This window comes from Amblyomma mixtum, chromosome 9 (assembly GCF_055824585.1).
Source record: "Amblyomma mixtum isolate Tamu chromosome 9, ASM5582458v1, whole genome shotgun sequence".
Classification (NCBI taxonomy): Eukaryota; Metazoa; Arthropoda; class Arachnida; order Ixodida; family Ixodidae; genus Amblyomma; species Amblyomma mixtum.
In genome coordinates, this window is record NC_143020.1 from 122,475,411 (window position 1) to 122,492,802 (window position 17,392).

The 17,392-nt window shown below is 46.8% G+C and overlaps 1 protein-coding gene across 1 annotated transcript in view; it reads left to right on the forward strand.

The window, feature by feature from the left end:
* LOC149331049 (hapless 2) overlaps positions 1 to 17,392 on the forward strand; it is a 45,073-nt gene that overhangs the window by 23,488 nt on the left and 4,193 nt on the right. The window contains 3 exon segments of the mRNA XM_089559546.1: positions 7,620 to 7,804; positions 13,554 to 13,795; positions 16,715 to 16,812. Of these exon segments, the coding sequence (XP_089415672.1) occupies positions 7,620 to 7,804; positions 13,554 to 13,795; positions 16,715 to 16,812 (525 nt within the window).

The following is a 17,392-nucleotide window of genomic DNA, read 5'->3' on the forward strand; positions in this document are numbered from 1 at the left end:
CATAAGGCACTTCCGCCGGTGACTTTGCTCAAGCGCCCAGCGATCCAGGGGTGCACTTCTCTCGGCCACTCCTTTCCATCGGCATCATTTTCTTTTTTATGGGCGCCCCTCGGTGGGCGAGTGGTGGCGGCAGTGTGAACGTGCAGGCAGGATTCGACTTAAAGTGCCTGCCGAAATTTAAATTATTATGGCCCTACCACTGTTCCATAAGGCCAGAGTTCTCAAAAAATTTCAAGAGTGATTGTGACACTGATCGCCGCTCAGTTCGGCACCCCCCGGGGTACTCGATGACAGCCATTAGTCACAGCGCCAGCAATAGGATGAATGCCCAGAATCTGTTTGTTGTTTGGACACTTTACTCTTTAGTGGCCGAGTGGACATTCCACATCGCAGGGAGGTAAGTGGGAGGCGTTCGCGGAAAATTACTACGTTTCAGCTCTGTTTACCTGCCTGTAGGTACCGGAAAAACATCTTGTACCAAAGCAGTCTAGTATTTCTCGTGCAGCTTCTGGCATTAGTATCTTGGGGCACGGTCCACAATTAAAGCACTTCGGCAGCCATTACGTTCAGCACAACACCAGCGAGGCGAGGACAAGTGTCCATTTAACACTGCTAGTATGCTGCGCCTAGCTCTTATTTCATTGTTTCAGGTGAATTTTGCGTCTTTCATGTTGGAAATCGAGTTTTTTTTTTTAATGCATACAGCAAACACAGTAAATAATATTTCGCGAAACAGTGAGAGGGGTTGTCCGCCATTTTTGTGCATATATATTTTGCCACCAGTAGTAACGTCAATTTTTTTTCGCAATATCAAGCGTAGTGTGCACCTTAGAAATAGGAAATTATTTCCATGATTCTTCGGGTGTTTACTTGATGAGTCGCGGCATTCTTATGTTGCTATTTCCGTCAATTAAGAGACCTTCCGCTTAAAACAGCAGCCAAAGAGGGACAGCACTCAGCAAGGAGGCGCTGCTCGTTGGCTGCTGTTTTAAGTGCGATATGAACCAACTAGCTCAGATCCAGATCATCCTGTAAGACACATTGTACGGAACTGTGCACATCCGTGCAAAAAAAAAAAAAAAAATAACCGTTAGTACTTCGCGCTGGAAAACTAGCAAATTGTTTTTCTTAAGGCCTGACTATATACTGTTTAAGCGGATGATGATGAAAACGTTTATTAAAGCCTTAGTTGAAGGGAAGGCTGATCGGGTCCCTAGTCCGGGACGCCGTTGGTGAAAGCCGCTGCCCGTGCTCTGGCGACGAGGGCTCGTTGTTCCTCGAGGTCCGAGCTGGACAGGGCCGCCTCCCAGCCCTCCCGCGTTGGCTGATTTATGATCTCAATGCTGTCATTTTTCTGACAAGCCCATACCATATGGTATAGGTTTGCCTTCTGGCCACAAAATTTGCACTGTGCCGAAAAGGACTCGGGCTCAATGGCGTGAAGCGTAGCTGGGTTATTGAAAGACATAGTTTGTAGCCTGCGAAGGTGACATTCCTCTGATTTACTGAGACCCTTAGCGGGCCTCGGGAGTGTCTGCCTTTCAAGGCGCAAATGTTGCAATATTTCTGAATATGTCGTTAGCGGAGAGGGGGAGCCAGAATCAGGAAGGGAGGACGTAGAAGGATGCCGGGGAAGAAAAGCTCGGGCCGAAGCGTGTGCGCGCTCGTTTCCTTCAACTCCCTGGTGACCTGGTACCCATATTAATTCCTTCTGTTCAGCTGAAGTCCTACATTGACTAAGAATTTTGCGGGCTAGCGGCGTGATTCTGCCACGCATATAGTTTCTATAAGCCGCCTGGGAATCTGTAACTATGTATTTAGATTCTGAGTGCGTTGCGGCAAGGGCTATCGCTACTTCCTCCATAGCCTGTGTATCCCCGTTACGAACTGAAAGCCCGTCCACGACTTGCATTTGGTGCACCACTGAGATTGTTGATATTCCTTGTACAGGACCCGCAGCGTCCACGAAGAAGGCTCCTTCTTTTGTTGAATAGCACTCGTTCATCTTCTTGCTCCTCGCCACTCGTCTAGCATGATGATGCTCCGGGTGCATGTTTTTGGGAAGCGGAAGCGTAAGGAATTTGCTCTTCCACTCTTTAGGTATATCTTGTCTCCCAGCCACTTGCTGCGGAAAGCTAATATTTAAATCTTCTAAGACCCTGCGGCCGGTCGTAGTTGTGGCCAGTCGCACTACCTGGCTTGTAAGATGGGCGCTAATCAATTCATCAGCCGTGTTGTGTACCCCTAGTTTTAGTAGACGCTCCGTAGATGCTTTCATGGGTAGGCCGAGTGCCTTCTTATAAGCCGTTCGAATGATAACGTCCAGGTGGATTAGATCGGTCTTCCTCAGACGAAGGTACGGGGCCACGTACACTATCCTGCAGATGACAAAGGCCTGTATTAGTCGAAGGGTATCCTGTTCTTGCATGCCGTTTTTCTTGCTTGTGATCCGAGATATCATACGGATGACTTGTTCGCACACCGTTCGGAGCTTGGTGATAGCTGCTGCGTTCACACCCTTGTTGTTAATGAGCAGCCCCAAAATCCGTATTGTTTCCACCTCAGGAATAGGTGTATCATGGACCGAGATTTCCAGTGATGCAGTATCCCCCTTCCCTCGCAGGACGAGGAGCTCCGACTTGTCCGGGGAACAGCGCAGTCCGCATTCTTCAGCATACTTTTCAACCGTACTGGCAGCCTCTTGGAGGGCCTCCTCCATCTGTCCCATGTTTCCCTCCGTTGTCCATATGGTTATGTCATCCGCGTATAGGGCGTGGCGGATTCCCCTTATGGCATTAAGTTGTTCCGGCAGATGCATGAGGGCAACGTTGAAGAGCAGTGGAGAAAGGACTGCTCCCTGAGGCGTCCCCCTGGTGCCGATGGGTATCGCCTCGGACCTCGTGTCGCCAATCCTGATGTGCGCTTGCCTATCTTGCAAGAAAGCCTTGATGTAATTAAAGGTACGCTTTCCGCAGTGAGTACCCTGTAGATTGTCCAGAATCTTGGAATGCTTCACGTTGTCGAAAGCCCCCTTCAGATCTAATGCTAGTATGGCCCTACTGTTTCGTGCGGAAAATATTTATTTCGATAGGCACCAGAAATAGCGTCTGAAAGGGTTTAAAGTGCAGCTAACATCAGGACGCCTGAAGTACCCTCTGCCCATAGAGAGCCGGCAGCGCTACACTTCGTCCACCATGGAGAGGCGCAGGAATGCCGGGAAGACAAAGTTTATTACCTAACTTGACTATAGTTAGGCATAAAATGTGGATTTAGCCGTAAAAATATGACTTTTCTCAAGGCAGACCCCCAGAAATGCTGTGAAGTTTCCATTCGAGCCTAACGCCGAACTTTCCTTTGCGTTAAATGTACTCAATAAGTGAAAAACGCAGCATTGAAGTAATTTCATTTGCGCATATGACAGCATCGTGGCGCAACTAAAAATTTCGAGGTTCAATCCCCGTTTTTAGCCCAACACTAGCCAAGAAGCCAAACACAAAACCGCGTTTTTCCGGCATTCCCGCTGTGAATGAAATGCTCTTTAAGAAACTCGCATAGACAATGGCGCCAGCTTTCCTTCTAGGTAACATTCAGAAATTCTTACGTCCTCTGCCATCTCGCATTCAATTCCCTTCACTCTGCCATCGGCATTAAAGACGCCCGGAATGCGGCTTATCCCTCAATGCGTCAGTGCAGTTCGAAGGAACAAAGACGCAGTTCCGCCCTCCTCACCTTTATCGATAACGCTGCTTATCACACTTTCCCCCTGTCTATTAGTCCGGTGACCTTGCTGCAATCTTCACTTCGTCGAACCACGGGACCGTTCCACAGTGCGGTGTCAATGTGCTCGCTATCAGCGCCTTATCAGGAGCACCACGACGATCCCTAAGCGACGTAATCAGGCCTGTATTATGCGCATTCCAAGAATCAGGCTAAGACCCGATCGCAGTACAGATTACGAAAATGGGGGACGCAAGTGAGATAAACGCGAATGATCTGGAATGCGTTGGCACACATTGAGTAACATTAATGTCAGCGCAGATAACTACACTGGAAACGTTTGCCGGCTCCACTCATGATATGATATGATTTATTTGATATGATTTATTTCCGTCAAAGCGGTAGGGGCTTGAACAAAAGTGAAAAATAGTTCACTTGACGAGGTTCAAGCCCCTCTTTACAAGGCATCCAACGGTTGCGCAACGTAGTGATTAATTTTCCGGACACACTTTACACACAAAAAAAAATGAATGTGCAAAGCCACTGCACGAACAGAAGCAAAATAACAAAATAAGAATATTGCATTTTCATGTCGGAAGATAGCATAGGCACAATACATATATAAAGAGCAGGAAAAAAAAATACATCATCATTATACAATTCTTAGTGAAGGTACCATCTCTATTATGACGAAAAAAAAAGTCTTCAACATTGACATGCTAATATTTTCTAAATGGATGTTATGACTGTGAAGATAGTTAAGTAACGATGGAAGGGAATACTCTAACATTTGACGGCTAAAATTTGTACGCAAAAAAGGAACCTTCCAAATTTCTGGAGACCGAGACGTCAACCTGCCTTCTCTTAATTTTAAGTTTGCTATGGATGGAATAAGAGCCTCCTCGCTATGAAGATCTTGCTTATATCTTCTGGCCAAGGTGAAATAATAAAGGCTATGTATGGAAAGTATTTGGAATTTCGTGAAAAGGCTTCTGGTGTGTGTATTTGCCTCCACACCTGCGATTAGTCGAACGGCTTTCTTTTGTAGAATTTGAATTTGATTTAAGTTTGTAAATGTAGTGTTACCCCAAACAAGAAAACAGTAGTTCACATTAGACATAAATAACGCATTAAACAAATGAAGTTTAACAGCAGGAGGTAAGAAATTTTTGAATTTAGCTAGTATACCCACGGTCCTTGAAATTCGAGAAACGACGTTATTTACATGCACATCCCAGAGCATATGTTTATGAAAATATACACCAAGAGTTTTAACTGTATCGACAAGTTCTATTGCTGTGTGACCAATAGATAAATTGATACTTTTTGTAAATGTAGACTGTCTTGGGGTGAAAATTACTGGCTTTGTTTTTTTTCCCATTTAGTTGTAATGAATTTAACGTGCTCCATAAACTTAAGTCCTTGAGAGTTCTGTTCATGTCTCTTTCTAGGCAATCATAACTTTGACTACGAAACAACAATGTTGCATCATCTGCATATATGATAAACTTGGCATCCGAGGTGATATTTATGATATCATTAATGTAAAAATTAAATAGTAAGGGTCCTAGGATGCTTCCTTGAGGTACACCTGTCAAAACTCTTTTATAGGTCGATAAATGTTTGCATATTGCTACACATTGGTTTCGATTTTGCAAATATGATGTCATCAATGATAATGAGATTCCCCGTATCCCATATAATTCCAATTTCTTTAATAGTGTTAGGTGATTGAGACTGTCGAATGCCTTAGAAAAGTCAATGTTCCTATCCTCCTATCCTCAAATGCTCCTATCCTCAAATGCCTTCAGGATTATTTCTTTTTGTGTTAAAAGTGCCAGTTCTGCAGATCTCCCTTTACGGAATCCAAACTAGCAGCGGAATGCAGCGGAAACTAGCAAATAAGCAGCGGAGGAAAAATTGGTCCTGTTCGAGGGGCTCTCCAGGAGTTCGTTTCGCTCGAATAAACCTCGTGTTTGCGCCGTCCGCGAAGCGCGACCTTCGTGCCGATTTTGCGCACGTCTAAATTAAATGCTACTGCAGTTACGATCCTCCTCGTCCACGCAATCTGTGCTTCGTCCATCATCATCAACAAGCAATCAATCAATCAATACTTTATTCAACATCATCAGGATGTTGGGTGCGCCGGCAAAAAGCCAGTGATGAGGCTTGACGAGGCCGACGCAACCTACAGAGGCAGTTTGGTAGTGGCACACATAAAGAAAAAAAAAACAAGTTGATACAAAGATCATGGATTAACATTCGAACATTGAGGGCATGAGGTAGTTGATACAAACCAAGTTGATACAAAGAAGAACATGGATTAACATTCGAACATTGAGGGCACGAGGTAGTACAGTTATCAATCAGTTGTTCGTCAACGCCGATTCATCATTTAATAAATGTGGGAGAGTGAAGCGCAACGTTTGACAGCCATAATTAGTGCGCGTCCTAGGTAACAACCACTTATGACTTGTTCTAGTTGAATACATAGAATGTTTACATTGTAATCTTGACAGCTGTAACATAAAACAGTTGTTTTTAATGACGCTTGCCTTGTATCGTTTGCGAAGTAACGTTTTGTGTAACTGAGGAAGTGGGATGATGATTGGTGCAGAACGTTCGAGTCGAGGAGCGTTCACAATTTTTCTAACAGCTTTCTTTCGTAAACGATGCAAGCGGTTGATGTTAGTGAAAGGTGTGGTACCCCAGACCAGTAAACAGTAATCAACAACAGAAGAAAAAACTGCGTTATACAGCATTCGCTTTATATGATTTGGCTTCATGAGGCGTTATATGCTGGTGACTTCATGATAGCGACGAGGCAAAAGGAGGCGCATTACCTAACGCATGTATAACCGAAGAGAGAGTACGCATTCGTGTTCACAAACGGAAGCTCGGAGCGCGCGACAATTGGCATTCACACGCGCGGGAAATAAGCCCGCGGGGCGAAGCGGAGATAACGCCAAGCGTTTATGACGTCGTGGCGCAGAAAGCGCAGGCTCTGCTTCGGTCACGCCAACGGCCCCATTGATCACGCAGGTGCAGCAAGGCGGCAGCCGCTGTTATTTTATTTTTTTCTCGTCTATTTCGTCTTGCTGCTCAGTTGTTTACTCAGTTTTCGCTACAAAAGGAAGGAGTTAATAATAATAATGTTTATTTGATCACCACGTTGTACATGATGATGCAGGGGACCGAAGTAAAAGCTGTCTTTCAACAGCTTGACAGAGCAACGGCCCCCCTTTTTGGCAGCATACAAAGTGGCGCAAAAACAAAATATACAAGGTAAAGGGAAAACTGCGTGCGATGAGCACACCGCACTAAAAGATAGTACAGAAACATGTTACAAAACAGATGCACCTGGCACATATATTCAAAGCAGTACAAAACCATAAACACATGGCAAAAGAAATAAGGAATTCTAATATTTAACACAATGGAATTACATGGTAAAGACACTTTAATAGAAAACATGAATACGAACCAGGAACACCAACAGTTCCAAGGCGGCTGTTTTCGTTGCATGACGAATTACATGAAATGTTTACAAAGAAAGTAAGTTAGAAGTCTCTGAAATGTTACACATTGTTTAAGCGCAGACCGGCCGGTTATTAAGGCGCACTTTGTTATCATTTAATACGCTTTAGGTTATTATAATGACCATAACGGCGCACCAGAAAAACACAGGGACTAGTGAATAGGGGACGCTGACAGCGCTTACCTGCGTCCGTCCTTCTAGCCCAAACTTCCCCATTACGTGAGGTGGTTGTCGAAAAACCGCCAGTACCACCACTGCCTAATATACGTGCACACACATTGAGCCTTCGCCCCTTTTGTGAGCAGTGATTGTCAACTTCGTAGCAGTTTAGCGCAATACCTTGCTTTTTTCCCTCTTGGCGCAGGAAGCGCGGGTCCAGGGTCAGCGGGGCGTGTACCTCCTGGAGAACTTCGCGACACCCATGGACGAGCCCATCGTGGTGAACGAGAGGACGGGGCGGCGCTACCTGGCCCTCCGCTACGCGGGCCAGCACCTCAGCATGGCCTTCCTCGAGATCAGCGCCGACAGGCTCAAGCTGCGCGCCTCCACGTGAGCACGCTGGGAGACTGCCGTCATCCCTCCTCCTACAGCGCTCCACCGTTGAGGCAGAGGGAAGCACCTCGGGTGTGACACATCCTCAGTGACACTGAGTGCAAATTGAAGTTGGCCTGTGTTGCCGCGTTCCAACGACACGGGGGCCGCTCCAGTGCCTCCTATAAAGAAAAGGCCTCAGCACTCCTCCTGTGACGACACCATATCACGGCATGAATTTAGTACACAAAGCTTGATCGGAGTACAGGATAGCAGAGGCCTTTTTCTTGACTGCCGTCCCTTCTGGATTCTTTTTGGTTTTGTTAGGTATAATGTCCCAAAGCGACTCAAGCTATGAGGGACGCCGTAGTGGAGGGCTCCGGATTGTTTCTGCCACCTGGGGTTCTTTAACTTGCACTGACATCGCACAGTCCACGGGCCTCTAGCACCTCGCCTCCATCTCGCTTCTAGAGCTTTTGTGTTCTGAATCCATGCCATAATATGGAAACATCAGAGGAGGAGTGCCAAGGGCGTCCGCAGAATTTTTTGCAGGGGGGGGCTCCATTGGTTCTTGGCGCCAGAGGGGGGGGGGGGGGGGGGGGGTATGTTCGTAGCAAAAAGGCACTATTTGCGGAGTAAATTCATTTATTTATATATAAATAAAAAAGAAGGGAAATACACACATGAAAGAAAAATTACAAACAGCAAATTAAAGCGTGGCTAGGAGAGAGATATTGGAGTTTATCAACGAAGAAACAATTAAAGTTACTAAAAAATGCAAAAAGATACTGTCACTTCGTGGAGAAGAGTGCTCAGTCTTGCTGCATACGGGTTCTCGACTCACCCGGATTGATGACCAGCACACAGCACAATATGTTCACAAACACGCCACTACAGTCACTCGTCAGTCTTCCTTGAACAGCAACTGTAGGCGCCTCGGATTTTTCTGGGCGAATTGCGTAATTACACGGGTGATAAATTCATTTCCGTGCTTCATTACACGCTCTCGGTGCACACTCATCATACACATTGATTGGAAAAACGGTTGAACGCGTACGTTGAAAACAAAAGACGACTATATATACAACGAAATATTTAAAAGATAAATGCACGCTCGTATACACCTCGCTCCATCTTGCTCGCGCATCCGCACAGTCGAGCAACCGCACACACACTGCTCGCCTCTCGTCGTTTTCTCGTCCGCTGTCGTGGTTGTTCTCACAAGCTTCGTTGACAACCGGCCACTAAAGGCACCGAAGCACAAACACAGAGGCGCGCACACGTGCAAGGGAATATCCCCGAATGCGCACTTTGGGGGTGAAAGGAACGCTGCGCGACTTCCGAGGGGAAGGGACACTCGCCACTCCGGTCGGAAATTTTTTTTGTGTGTTTTTATGGGGTTCAGAGCCCCAAAACGACTCAGGCTATGAGGGACGGAGTAGTACAGAGTTCCGGATAATGTCCACCACCTGGGTCTCTTTACCATGCACTGACATCGCACAGTACATGAGCGCTGTTGGGATTTGAGGCCCAGCCAGAGGTGACAGGCGAGCCAGGCAGGCGCCATCGGGCTGCGTTCACCAAAGGCGCTGGTTTTCGGAGAAAACGCAAGGAACGCTGGTGTGGGGGCGCCTCTGGAGACTGCGTCGCCGTGAACAAAAGCAGCTAATCCCCTTTGCCGAAGATTCTGAAAGCGGCGCTTCTACCGAAATGCGCTCTCCCGTGTATCGGAGGAGACAGTGAGCGGCGGCGGCGCCAACTCATCGCCCGCTTGCCCCTGAGCAGCCCCACAAAGCGGGGGTGGACACGGCTGATTTGTCCTTCCCTCCTGAAGAATTCATCGGTGGCCGGCGTACGAACGTATCCGAAGGCGAAAACAACATGCCCTGTGCACTGTTTGCCTCCGTGTCGCTATCTCTCTAGAGATGAAAGAAACAGACACCCATCTCAAGACGGCTCGAAATACATGCTCGCCGGTGCCGCTGCATGTCTGCAACAGGTCGCCCTTTTGTAGAGCTAACGATGGCGTGGTTTGAAAACGGCGGGACGGCGCGCGCCCGGACGCGGCATTTCGCAGATGTGCCCCAAAGCGTGGAAGCGGGGCTGCTTTTACCCTTTTGGCTGAGCGCACCACCGCCCCTGGCGTGCGGCCATCACTCACGGTTCGAGTGAGTGATTTTCCAGGGGGGTGCAGCCGCCCCCCCTTGCCCCCCCCCCCCCCCCCCTCCGGACGCCCATGAGGAGTGCACATGCCTTTTCTTTCGAGGAGGCACTGACCACTCTCACTGAAAGCAGAGATTTCATAAGCTATAAAAGGAGCAGAAATGAAATGCAGGCGTCGCCATCACCGGGTGTTATCGCAAGCTATCTGCGGTCACGTCAAGATATTAACGCTAATCTTTGAGGGTAGGCTACATCGCCATTCACTTAAGAGCGGCGATCACGGAATCCTTTTAACACAGTAGTTTGTTTTTTTTTTTCACGCCGTAGTAGTAGTAGCAGTAGTAGTAGTATGTTGTAGTCGTCAGCATAACCCGTGGGTGCATTGCCATGTGGACCACTCGGAGGGTGCCTGCCGTGGAAGGAGGAGGAATCCGTGACCGGTAGGTGGTGAGCACCGCAGCCATCTGGAGGGTGATTACCGTTGAATGAGGAGGGTATCGCGGGAGTTGTGGCATCTCCAACTGGAGGTTGGCATGAAAGGAGGAGGGTATGGCGAAAAGACGCAACCGGTAAGTGGTTGCCATTGTAACCAGCCAGAAGGCAGAGAAGGATGAAAAGGGGGCGGGGGGGGGGGCAGAGAAATGCATCACTTTAAAATCCAATTTTCTCACCAAATAATACGTCTTCTGCTGTCGCACAAAAAGCAGCATAGCCACAGAACTGATTTTTACTACGAACGGAAATTCGAGTTCCTCAGCAAGCAGGTACGTATACCTGGTGCTTCACTTAACCCATTAGCGCCCAGCGTACTTTTAAAAGTACAGTTAATTTTTTTATAATTTCACCACCAAAGACTGGAATTTTCTTTTCAAGTAGGGCATGCGTTTGTCAACAGGGGATTGGCCAACCACCCTTAACTAATTTGGCGCACTTCCTCTGCTCAGTATGTCAGCTTTCCGTGGTGAAACTTCAGTATGTTTGTTTCCCACGAACTGCACCGGTAGTTGCTTGCTTATAATTTTCTCACGGCCGCATTTATGTACATATTACGCTAGTTTCAAGTATAGAGCAGCACGAAAGACGAAAGTAAACAACGGATGCTTTGAATGTCCCGCACCTTTGGCGTTTTTTGCTCTGTGATGATATATATAGTGCTGTACTTTCTATAGTACACTGGGTCTTCCTGTGTGCAGAACGGCGCCTGTTTATTCCAGTTCATAGATCTTATGGTTCCTGCCAATTTGTCGGAAAAAATCACTTTGTCTGCTCAGCAAGGCCTCGGAGGCAGCTGTACTTGCCGCTAGCGGTGTAGAGTATGATGATAGTATGATTTTAATTGGTTGTAATAAAGTTTGGTTATAAGAACTGAAGGTTCTGCAGAGCAGACAGTTACTGTTATGCCATTCACACCGTCTGCGGAAAGTACTTGAGTTCAGAAATGAAACTTTTGGAGGCGCGTGTTGTCCTATCGTCACCTGAGGTGATTTCAACGCTTAGTGACCATTTCATCTTTTTTCTGTAATTTTTTTACCTCTTCAGACATTCTTGTAACGCTCCACAGGGAGGAATTTAGGGCTAGAAGAACCGTTCGCCAAAACAGGTTTAGGAAGTGTCCACTCGGGCCAAAGAAAGCGATGAAATAGAAGCAGCCATGAAACATCGATTTTTGCTTCAGTAGCATAGGTTACATGCCTTTATTGAAGTCTACGATCAACAGTATAGTAACTGTGGCTTGCAACTAACAGCAGTGAGCCTACGTCTTTTGTAGAGTGTTCGTTGCCTATAGCACAAGAAAAACAGATTTTTTTTAAGCGAAAACTCCTTTCTTTTTACAACAGTGGTATGGCAGGTGTTGACCTTTCGCATCAAGCCATCTACTGCCAGTATATAGGCATCAGGGACAAAAAGTGATAGTGGTTGTTGACACCAAAGCTCAACTTTGCAGTTGTGAAAGCCTGAACAATCTCCCAAATATCTAGAGACGAGCCTGCTGACTATTTTTGCTTTGGTGAGAACGTTACTCATTATTATCTACACCTTGACATGCAGTAACCAGCGGTTCGCAGACACTCTGGCTCAATCGTGTCTGATGCTTCTTTGAAAAGGAGAAAGCTTTCCGTGCAAAGTAGGATAACTGCGGTGCCAGTATAGCCAGAAAATATTCATGAGGGCCTGCAAGAACTGTTATATCACCCTGCGTAAAAATCGCAGACATAATAACAAAATTCAGGCCACCAATAGGAATGCAGTGAAGTAGCCACATGTGCTATGGGGAAGACCCAGTGTACTATAAAAAGTACACCTGTGTAACCTCTGGACGGAATAAAGCAATCGCGACGAAATTTCAGCAATCTCGTTTTCTTTATATGAGAGTATTACGTGCTAAAAATGAAGAAAATTTCTCTGTTAGATTTTTCTTGGTCCCTAATGGGTTAAAGGGCAACTGCATCGGTTTTAGAAATCGACGAGCTCAAAAGGGTCGAATGTGTGAAACTAGCAGGTAAAGCGTGCGAAGTCCTTTTGGGCTAGCATTTGAAATGGTGACGTAATCGCCGATTAAAATCGCGACAGCCGTCAAGCTTCTCCGCAGCGCGCAACGCCAAGTGGGGGGGGGCCGCACGATGACGTCATCGAAGGCATCGGTACATTTTCAACGCATAAACACCTGCTTTGGAGAAAAAAAAACACCACTGAAGTAAAAGCCCGCCGAGCGTTGTTTGGCAGTATCCAACGAGGTACGGCAGGGTGTGGCTGACGGCAGCGGTAATATGAAATCATACCTTCCGTGACGTCACAATGAACTTCTCTGCACTCCTCCGGTGCTTTGAGGAGAAGCGCAAAAATCAATAGACGTCACTATTTTGAATTCTAGTGCAAAAACACTTCGCACGCATTACCTACAGCCGATATAGATTTGAAACCTTGAATATCCCTGAATTCTCGAAGTGGTGCAATTGCCCTTTAGGATGTTCTGTAATTTTTCAAAATAGACTTGAGTTTGAAGAAAGCTTTTTTTCGGCATAGCATTTACAGTGGTGTAGCGCAACCGAATACAGGTAAGACGTGCTAACTAGCAGGCTGGTTAACTAGTAATGAATAGTTAACAATTTAGCTATTTCGGTTAGAGTCCTTATTTATTGAGAGGCGTACAGCCTACCGTAAGTGATATCCATATAAGTTTTTAGAATTCCGAAAACAGTTATCCTCCGCGCTGTGGCCCAACAAATTATGGCTATTTCGACGAGTTGGGTGCAATGGAGGGGTTGCTTTGCCTGCAAGCTTCTCGAAAGCTCGTGTACTTTGGCGCGATGTAACCAAAGTTTGTTGGGCCACAGAGGTATGGGTAACTACATTTTCGCAATTCCAGTTCGGTTTGGTTAATGAACGTCACAAAACGACTTAGGCTATGAGGGACGCCGCAGTGAAGGGCTCCGGATGACCACCTGGGGTTCTTTAACGTGCCCTGACATCGCACAGTACACGGCCTCAACAGCATTTTGCCTTCATCAAAATTCAACTGCAGCCGGGATCGAACCCGCGTCTTTCGGGTCAGCAGCCAAGTGCCATAACCAGTAAGCAATCTCCGACGCTCCTCACGATGCAGCGCAAGGCAGTCCCTGTCCGAGGTGACCACCACCGCTGTGACCAATCCGGTGCTGATCCGGCTGTACGCGACCAACAAGGGCCACAGGCCCGCTCTCGTAAGGGCCTCGATACGGGGCTGCAGCTTCGGCTTCGGGTCGGCCAGCACGGACCAGGTTCCGCTCTCGCCGGGAGAGAAGCGGCTCATGCTGCTCACACTGCGCCTCAACGGCACCATGCCCACGGCCGACGTCTGGTGCACCGGTACGGGACCGGCGCTCAGAGCGGGGGCCAGCCCTGCCACTTCCACCAGAGTGCGCCTCGCGAATATAGAGCAAGGAACAAAGAACTTGGGGGCTTTCTTAGCCACAGAAAATACGATAGCTTTTAGGTTACATGCTATATATGGTGTCTACAATACGAGTGTATAATGTTCTTGCTATTTTCCTGCCAAAACTCCGGTTGGGACCTGTTACATTGCCCTTATATGGCATGCATGAGTCATCACCTTCAAATGTTGCAGCGCCGTTATCATGTGGCATTATACAAATCCAACTTAATCTGCCTTCTAATACACCATAATCCATTTTATGCCCTGGGCCTAATTTCAAAATTTTCCGGATCCTTTTGAATTTTTGGGGGTGGGCCAACTTCGAAATTTTTGGGGTCCACCTGCCAAAGTGGACAGGTTGTGATGATGTCAGAGCCACGTGATCTCTCTAAACCAATGACAGAATTTTATTGTGGAGAAAGCAGGCACTGCAACACGAAAGCCTGAATGCTATTGCAGCAAAACTTCGAGGTCTTAACTCGCATTAAAATGCGAGGTAAAACTCCCACGTCTCTCCAATTAACGCTGTCTTTTGCCAGCTGTGGCCACTGTATCCCCGCAAACTTCTTAATTTTATCCGCCCACCTAACTTTCTGCCGCTCCCTGCTGCACTTGCCTTCTCTTGGAATCTACTCCGTTACCCTTAAGGACCTGTGGTTGTCCTGCCTACGCATTACATGCCCTGCCAAAGCCCATTTCTTCCTCTTGATTTCGACTGGGATACCATTAACCCGAGTTTGTTCCCTCAACCACTCCGCCCTCTTCCGATCTCTTAACGTTACACCTATCATTTTTCTTTCCATAGCTCACTGCGTTGCCCTTAACATAAGCCGAACCCTTTTCGTCAGCCTCCACGTTTCTGCCTTATAGGCCCCGGTAAGACACAACTGTTGTATGCTTTTCTCTTGAGGGATATTGACAAACTGCCATTCATGATCTGAGAGAACCTGCCATATGCATTCCACCCCATTCTTATTCTTCTAGTTATTTCCCTCTCATGATCAGCGGTCACCACCTGCCCTAAGTAGACGTATTCCCTTACAACTTCCAGTACCTCGCTACCAATTGTGAACTGCTGTTCCCTTGCGAGACTGTTCAACATTACTTTGGTTTTCTGTATGTTAATTTTTAATCCCATCGTTCCACTTTGCCTGCCTGACTCATTGATCACACTTTGCAGTTCATGTCCTGAGCGACTTAGCAAGGTAAGCGAATCACAGATTACTTAAGTATTCTCCATTAACTCTGATCCCCAACTGTTCCCAATTCAGGCCTCAGAATACCTAACGTAAACAAGCGGAGAACAGCAGTGGCGAGATCATGCCTCCCTGCCTGATACCTTTCCTTATTGAAATTTTATTGCTAGCTTTATGGAGAACTATGGTAGCTGTGGAGTTGTTATAGATATCTTCCACTATTTTCACATAAGGCTCTTCTACACCCCGATTCCTCAACGCCTGCATGAGTGCTGCGGTTTCCTCTGAGTCAAATGCTTTCTCGTAATCAATGAAGGCTATACACAGGCGTTGGTTGTATTCTGCGCATTTCTCTATGACTTGATTGATAGTTTGAACACTGTCCATTGTGGAGAAGACCACAAAAGACTTTTACCAAGAAAGCTGGTGACGACTGCATCAGCATGCCTTCACTATCATTGCTTAAGAATGAAATTACTCTTTTGGAGGAATGTGATTTGATTTTAAGTCACAACAACTGTGTGTACCTAAACGTCGAATTTTTCATTTAAAATTAGGTGGAAGTGGAGCGCGGTCCTGCCTTGTTTGTTCCTGGTCTTCTGTGTGCATTTTATTTGTGCTGTGAATATTTTCTGCACTACGGATAGCAACCAACTGGTCGAAACCACCGTGCTACTGCAATGAATTATAATGAATGTCGCTGTGTGTGCTGGGAAGAAATACTGAAGAAATCTTTAAAGCAGTTTGCCATTTCAAGAGTGTCATCGATCAAGTGGCCATCATGTGCGAGAGATGGAGTGCCTACTTTGCCATTTTGTTTAACATACTGCCAACTATTGCCAAAACTCATTTCGGTTCTTTTGATCTGCATCCGGAGTTGAGCAGAGAAACCTCCTTAAAGCAAGAAGAGATCGATACCACCACAAAATTAAATATTTGCATCCAGCCTCTTTTTACCTTTCGATACACCAATCTCAGGCCAACGTGATGTGCCTTTTGCTATACCTGTAACGCATCTTCTGGTCCTATACTTCTTCAGAATCCTTTTTTTATGCTTCTACATTTGCCTGGTTTTACCAGGCAATGTCAACAGTGTTTTCACTCTGTATTCCCCGCTATAGCTAAGTTGCACCCTTGTACATACGCATGTAAATAAAACTGTTTTGGGAAAAAAAAAAGATGCCACGGTGGCTCAGTGGTTACGGTGCTTGGCTGCTAGCCCGGAAGGCACAGGTTCGATCCCAGTCTCGGTGGGCGCACTTTGATGGAGGCAAAATGCTAGAGGCCCGTGTACTGTGTGATGTCAGTGCATGTTAAAGAACCCCAGGTGGTCGCAATTGTCCGGAGCTCTCCACTGCGGCATCCCTCATAGCCTGAGCCACTTTGGGACGCTCAGCCCCGTAAAACAAAACCAATCTTTTGCATCCTAAATGCAATAACACGTTAGTCAGTCTGAAAATGGGGATTACAAGTACACAGAGCAGTTATGGGGTATTACTCATGTGGATCGAACAATGGCAATGAGCGGCTGCTCGTTCGTACAGACTGCTTCAGAGATAAAAAGGTGTGGGCCAAATTCACGGCAGAGCAGTACTGCATGTTGTAACGTCTGCAAAGAATCGACTTGCTGAATATTTTCTATAAATATGCCTGCAGTGGCCCTCGAAGGTGACGGCCATCGTGTCATCACGTCAAGGAGTGTCCTCATCCGTCCGAAGGGACGCTGCCTCTGCTACCTCCACTGCCAGTGCACGGTACGCCCCGCTACGAACTTCACTTACGTATGACAGGAATAATTGAGCTGCTGTCTCCGACAGAAATCGCGCTTCATACTTGTCAGAACTGTAAGCATACGCGAGCTTTGAAGCCACCTGAATCTGCGCCGCATGATTTGCAGAGGTATAGCATCCGCAGAAATGACCTCTTGATAGGTGGTAATGGTGGTGATGGTGTGATACGTTTATTAAAACAGCCTTCATGTCAGGCGTTTAACAGGTCCTGGGCCAAGGTGACAAGGGCGCGTTGCAGTTTTAGATCCAGGGAGGCGAGCCAGAGGGGCCATAGTGGGGGTGGGGAGAAATGTAAGACGGGGAACTGGAAGGCTGCGTGGCACTGTGAAAGGCCGTGTTCTATGTCTGCATATGTGTGTGGACAGTTTGGGCACTGAGGTGTGGAAGTGTGCCGGTACAAATAAAGTTAAGGTAGTGTATGAAGCAGATTAAATTGCATTCGGCAAAGAATGCGAGCTTTGCGGATTGATAAGGTTGGGTGTGGCGATGGTAAATCAGATAAGGCCAGTTGTTGCTGAGTGTAGTATTCGTGGAAAATGAGCTT